The sequence below is a fragment of the Aptenodytes forsteri genome, unplaced genomic scaffold (genome assembly GCF_000699145.1).
Source record: "Aptenodytes forsteri isolate BGI_AS27 unplaced genomic scaffold, ASM69914v1 Scaffold275, whole genome shotgun sequence".
Taxonomy (NCBI): Eukaryota; Metazoa; Chordata; class Aves; order Sphenisciformes; family Spheniscidae; genus Aptenodytes; species Aptenodytes forsteri.
The window spans coordinates 113,781-120,899 of record NW_008795247.1 but is presented as its reverse complement, the minus strand read 5'-3'; the positions used below and the strand labels follow the sequence as shown (position 1 = coordinate 120,899).

General features: G+C 50.5%; 1 protein-coding gene across 1 annotated transcript; it reads right to left on the bottom strand.

Moving 5' to 3' along the window:
• Positions 1-3,905: 3,905 nt before the first annotated feature.
• On the bottom strand, positions 3,906-6,782 carry PURG (purine rich element binding protein G). The gene has a single exon (XM_009278786.2). It carries the CDS (start codon positions 6,780-6,782, stop codon positions 5,766-5,768), a length of 1,017 nt encoding a protein of 338 aa, XP_009277061.1. The 3' UTR covers positions 3,906-5,765.
• Positions 6,783-7,119: the final 337 nt, after the last annotated feature.

Sequence of the window (7,119 nt, the reverse complement as noted above, 5' to 3'; positions counted from 1 at the left end):
CATCCACCGACTGGCTAAGCGATAACGCACTGCAAGCGTGTAGGACGCAGAGGGGAACCGAGGCCCTTCACACGAACCCCAGGTTTCACTTCTGCAGAGGAGAAAAAAGCCCAACGGGTACACCTTGTTCCTCCAGATGCTCAAATTTGCTTGTTTTTGCATCGATGCAGTGAAATTTTGATGACCCCCAAGAAAATGAAAGGGGGGGGGGGGGGTGTCAACAGAAGGCATCACCCCGCTAGCGTTAATAATGTAAAGATGATAGACCCACCGCCCATCGGGGAGTATGCCCTACAGCCGGGAAACGACTTGTGCACGTGGCATCGTCCGCAGGTACGAGGAGGACGGCTTAAACCCGCTGCCACCTCAAGCCACCGCCCACACGCCCAACCAAGGGGACAACGTCCACGGTCCCAGCCTGCCAGGCGTCTACGGGGACGTATCACGCTCTCCCGATCCTTCGGGAAATCTCGGGCACGCTGGAGAAGCTTTGCTCCCCCATGCCAGCGTTCACGCCGGCAGGATCAACGCCGGAGGGACGATTTGTTTTGGCAAAGGCTGTGGGGCGACAGCCTCGCTCGGGTTTATGCCCGTAGCTTACGACACGTCAAGTGTAGCCTTTATTTCCCCTCTTGCTTGGATAAAGTCGGTATTTCGAATACAACCTTTACTTGAAAGGCATGGAGGGGTAGGAGGGGAGAGGTGAATTTCAGACATCACAACACGTTAAGTAATTAAAAACAAAGGGCATTTTAATTTTGGAGGAAGCAGCATAGAGAATTAAACGGAAGGTATACTTTTCTTTAAGAATTATTTTATAAATTGTATATATATATTGTATGTACAGCAAAAGTAGGAATGCCATGGAACTAAAACCGCTTATTAATTAACTTTCGACCTGGTGCAAAATCTGCCCAATAAAAATACACAATAACAAACCTTGTTCTGCTACAAAAATTACTACGCTTGGATAAAAGGGCTGCAAGCCAAGCGAGCAGTAGGCTTCCTAACCACTACCAGCTCCCTTCCCTGTGAGTTTAGGTCACTTCAATAGGCCATAGGGAAAAAAAAAAAATGACGCGATCATTAGACTACGACGTCTTTAGCAGAAAAAAAGTGTGCTGACATTTATTTTGGTAACTGCTTTTTTTTTTTTTTGTACAAAGGACGGGTTTTTAAGACTTCTACTTGGGATTTGATGAACATGGCCGTAGAGATTTGCAGAGCCAGGGGTTGTAAAATGGCATTGAAACACGATGTGGCCGGCAGTACCCGCAGCTGCCTCTTCCTTACAGCTCTCACCTCACCTCAACGACGCCTCCAAGGAAGAGTTCTGCCTTCTTTTGACTACGTTTTCCCTTGCAGCCGTGCTGAAAACCTAAGGGATGGGCGCGCTTAAAAGCAGGAATCTTACAAGAGACGCGACAAACAGCACGCAACCAGCTCTCGGTGAAATAACGCGTTTATCCAGGCCGGTAGTAGGAGAAAACTGCCCCCTCTTTAGACTGCGTACTTCAGATAAATAAGATTATTTCGCTACGAGCTACTACGGGCTACAATATACTCACATAAATATATTAATGCCTATACGTGAATATGAATGTGTATATATCGGATACAGATAAGAAACACTTACGACGACGACGAGCGGATAACCAATAACCGCGCTGCAGCTTCTTGCTGGGCAAAGTCCGTCACCCGGACTTGACGTGACGAACCCGCGACGGCGGGTTTTGCCATCCCCTCCGGAGCGCCCGGCGGGTCACCCTCACCGCACCAGCGCAAAACGCTTCCCGACCCTTCGTTAGCACGCCCCCGCCTCTGTACTTTACCGAGAAAACCGGCTCGATGGGCTGGACGCAACACAACCCCCTCCCGGCTGCAAGGCAGGGGAAGCCCCCGCAGCCCCCTCCGCCCGGGATACGCTTTTTAGGGACCCGCCCCTGCTTCTGCGCCAGCGGCGGGGAAAGCCAAGTACGAGGGAGCTGCTGGACGCGGCTTTGTCAAGACGATACGTGAAAAGCTCGGTTTTAAGCCTGGGCGGCAACGTCGGGGGCCCGATTTGGAGAAGGAGCGAGGAGCCGCAGCGACGGCGGAGCTGAGGATGCTCAGCAGCTCTGCAAATCGCAACTTAAGAAAAAAAAATAATAAAAAAAAAAAATCATCCCACTCTTGGTGGTTTGAGAGGATCCTCAATATAGCGCCTGTCCTCTAACACAGGAGCGGAGCTGGACCAAGCGAGTACGACAGGTCTCTAACAGACACGTGCATGCAGGAGATGGCTTCTTTCAGCATTGGACTACGTTACCGAAGCATCCCCTTACCAGAGCGGGAGCAGAAATGTGCTCCTAGTATTATTTACACAATATAAAGTGCATTACGATTTAATTATTGAACTGACAGACTTTCTGCCGGGACCATTCGATTTTGAAACAGAGGTGAGGGCTTGAATAGGAAATTCTCTCATGAGAAAAAGAGGTTCAGACTGGCGCTCTTCACCCTGTCCTCCTAAGGATTGTTTTTGGCCGTTCTTTCTAGTGCAAATAAGCTTGTGTTTTCTCAAGTTTAAGGGACATGGCAGTTTCAGGGCATCAGGAACGAACACTTAAAATGCATTAGGGATTCGGCGCTCCCGAGCATCTCGACGGGCCCTTCTGCGCGCGAGCAGCCCGCGTTATCGCCGCTCTCGGAAGCTGAAGACACGCTGCCCAAAATAACAAGGAACCCGTTTCCAAGTCTCACCGTTAAAGTCTTGCATTGCTACATTTCGAGTGAGTCTGTACTACCCTCCAACGACAAGATCTGCAAACGTCGGTGCTTTCCATTGCGGTGGGAACCCGTGGCTAGTGGTTTACCCATGGGCCATCGGCTATGAACGTGGAAGATCCCGATCCAGTTTCGGATACTAAGGTGCATCCCGCGCCGGGGGGAGTAAATGCATTAGTGGATCTGCGTGCCAGAAGCCAGCCCGACCCGGTAGCCAGCAGACGCTGAATTCCTGGGTGATATTCACAACAAACTAATGCCATCGGAAGGCCAATTTATTAACAAAAGATAAAGGTTTTTTTTTAAAAAATGGGCAGCGATAAGGAAAGCCATTTCGCAACTTTCTTCCTTTTAAAACGGTGAAGAAAATATCCCCTTCCAATCGCTTTGCCCGTCGCAAGAATTTTCCTCACCAACGCTACAGGAACACAGGGGGGGGCACGATCCCTGACAACACACGCGGCCGCTCGGGCTAATTCCAACGCAGGAGCTTTTACGATCCCTTGAGGCAAAGGTAGGCTGGGACGGGGAGATGTCAAGCTCGTAGGGGAGGAACGCCACGTAGGAACGGGAAGGAGAGTGTAAAAAGTTTGTACATTCATAGCTCCGGTTTGTGGGAAGGTAAGTTAATTTTTTTACTCCAGGCACTGTGACGGGCAGCAGCAGTCAGCGATACGCTAACGTACGCATCAAGGACTCATTCACTAAATTCTGGTTTCACACCAATAATAGGATGTAGAGTTACTTTAATGTTGGGTTTGGTTGGTTTTTTTTTTATAATTGACCTGTTAAAACCATCGGGACCAAAGCCCTAAGAGCGACGATGAACCAGCACCCCGTTTAACCCCCAGCTGATTCATCACGGTCCGCTAGCTGTTCAAGTGGTGGAGCGAGAACATCTCTCCGAGAGTTGAAAAAGTACCTGAAAGAGCGATCTGTGCAGAAACGGACGGGAGTTTTTGACACGAAGCCAGGGGCTTGGTTGCTGTAACTGCTATGTGTGGTTTTACCTAAAGGGGGAATCACCTAAAACAGTGAAATTAACTTTCTTACTTCTTGTCACAACCGTAACATTTTCCTAAAGGTTCTTTGGTGACTTTGGTGCAAGCTTTTATTTTTTTTTCTTTTTTCTTTTTTTTTTTTTTTAAAGTTAAAACAGATCGACTAGTTTTAGTACCCAAACTAAAGTCCAGATTACCCTCTTGGTTCCCACCCCTGCCTCCCCAGCTTTTCTCGTTAATGACGTTAACAGGTAATAGCATTCGGATCGAGCGTGGCCATGCAGCGTGCAGGTGGGTCCAGACTTAAGAGCGATGAAGGGTCTGGTCGGAGATAAATACGTTCCTCAACAGATTAAAAAAAAACCCACGAAACATGTAATGGTTGCACGGGAAAAGAGCTGGTCCACGTGCACACTAGGCCACTCTGTAAAAAACCGAGTCAAACGATTACAAATATCTGATTAGACACAGGAACGCCTACTTAAAAAAAAATCTTAGAGGTGGGCAACACGTTATTGGAAGTACCTGGAGCTCAACCAAACTCCCGCTGGTTTCAGAGGGGGAGGAGCAGGTCGTCCAAAGGCTGGAGAAGCCCCTTACGTTATAAGTATTCACGTTTTAAGAAATGACAAAGAACCTTCGAAATCTTTCGCCAACCTCCTAAACCAGGTAATTGTACACATTTTCCCTCCAGGCAGAGAGTTTATATCGTGAGATGTAAAATTTATGTTACAGAGGCTTTAGCGGGACGACGCTGAAACCCGGTGGTGGGCCATCAGGAATCGAACTGCTCGATGACAGCCCCAGCGCTGAGCGGGTGGGAAGGGGGTGATGGCAGGGCACGGTATCGTCTCCTAACAACACCACCTGTAAAATCAACACGACAGAAAACCCGACACGGCGTTAACCACGGCTTCCGAAACGCGCTACGGGTAAGTGTGAGAGAGACGCCTTTTTATACGAATCCAATGGTGCACCAAACCCCCCAAAGGTCCTTCTCGCAGCGGGAGGAGAAAAACGCCCGGGTGTTTTCCTCGCACGGGTAACATCACGACCGCATTAATCTCACGTTTGGGAGAGAAGCCGGGAGCCCCCGTTGCGGCGGTCCCTCCACCCCCGAATACCCGCTCCGCAGCTGCCTGCTGGAACCCTTAACACCCCTAATACAAAAATACCTTTTGAAATTTTGGAGAAATGCATTAAAAATAAAAAAATCACCAGCCTCGCATGGGCAGAACACGTAGATGAGGAGCGGGTTATTATTCATTGCCGTTAATTCAGAAGGCTTAGCACTCGAGTAGAGCTTCGCTATCCTGGGATATTCGGGTTATTCAGTCAGCACAAAACTACGAAACAAATAACAGATTTTCCGCTCTTCCCCAGCACGTTGTAAAGGTCTGACCGGTTATCGAGGTTTTACCCACACAGAATATCGTTTCAAACTCAAGAACCAGCAGATGCCAATTTTAAAACCTCTACCTTTCCTCATACGCATAGCAGCGATTCACATGAAGTCGAATTTTGTCGTAAGTGCCCTATGGCTAACGCTGCTCAGCCTTCTGACCGAGCGCAGGCAGAATTCAGTCCCGGAAAACCCATCATAAGCAGAAACCGATACATTTCAGCACAAGGTTTGGGATTTTTTTTTTGTATCACGTTGAAGTGCAACACAAGCCTTACCTAGACTATTTAAAGGTCAGAGTGACGGATTTTTTTTTGTGCTGATACGCGTACTTCCATAGTCTTCAACACTCGAAGCAGCTGACTCATACGGGATCGGGAGGTTGGTACTTTCATAAGACATACGGAGATGTTTTGAGCGTAATTTAACGTGATAACCAGACTCCTGTAACATTACGGACTGGAGTTAGCGAGAACTACCGGAAAAGGACTTTACAAAAAAACGGGGCGACTTGGAATTACTATAGGTCAGTCCCTCTCACCAATTTCTGCTTGTTTTGTTTTGTTTATTTTGCCAGACGGCCAGTCCAATGCACTCTATTCGAGACCCTCTTGCTCTTCACCACTGTCCCCTCTGGCATCCATTCTTTTTTCTTTATGGCTGTGGTAAATTCTCCTCATCTCTTCTTCGTACTTGATAAAATTTTCCCCAAACCGTGTCCATGCTTTGTATGGAACCGTGATGGTGTTACGGTAGGGCGGCCTCACCTCACTTACCTTCAGGAAAATGCCGTACCTGTTGGATCCCACGTCGAAGTAGAAGCGCTTGTTGTCCACTCGGAAGGAGGTGCCCTCGGGGAGCTCCGGGGGCTCATCGCCTCCCCCCCGGCGATCCTCTATGTCCCCCTCGCCGTATTCTTCGATCAGCTGGACCAAAGCATCCCTGAACTCAATCATCCCTTGCGCTGGAAGGACGATCGTCTGCTCCTGTCCCAAGCTGTGGCCAAAATAACCCATCATGCCAGGTCCCCTGCTCATGGTTTGCCTAATCCGCAAGAAGCGCCCCCGCTGATTCTCCTTCAGGTCCAGGTAATACTTTCTGTTGTCCCTCTCGATGTACTCCGTTTTGAGGACGCTGTGAGGGTGCTCTTCGGAGCCGACAGACACCGGAGGCGAAGGCGGCGGGTGCTGCTGTCGCCTCCGGGGATGCTGCTCTTTGCCATTGCTGTGCTCGTGCCGGTGACCGTGGCCGCCTTTCAGGCCCAGGTGGGCGTAGTGCTCGATGAAGTCCCCCAGGCAGTCCTTCAGCTCGGCGGCCACGGACAAGGAGAGGGTCAGCTTGCTTTTCCTGATATTGTCCTGCCTGCCTCTTCCTATCCAGACCTCGGCGATCTTCAGGAAGCGGCCTCGGGAGCTCTGTTTCACATCCAGATAAAATCGTTTTTTCTGGATGTCCACCCTCTTGGAGGCCAGCTCCTGGATCTCCATGCAGCCCCCCTGGGAGGAGGCCGGGTAATGGTACTGCTGCTGGGACTGGGAATAAATGCTCCTCTGCAGGCCAGAGCCTCCCAGGTTCCTTCCTCCTCCTCCTCCTCCTCCTCTCCCTCTTTCCATCTTTACCAATCAGCTGGAAATAATACATAACAGAGACACAGATGACAACATCAGCATCAAGGGCCTGCTCGGATTCTCGGCGGCGTCTCTGTTCGGCGCTGCTCTCCCTACAAAGACGCCTGCATCCCTCCGCTGCCACGGCACGCAGCATCGCAGCAAAAGGATCGCGGGTGCTCTTCCCCTCCCCTGCTCCGGCTCCCGCCGGCCGGCCGACGTCCTCCCAGACAAGGGAGCCCTCCTTCCAGCGGCACGCCGGCCCCGGTGCCCTCGCTGTCTGTCCCCCCGCCAACAGCCCTCCCTGCCCTGCAGACCTCTCCGTGCGCGCCCCCCCCTCCCC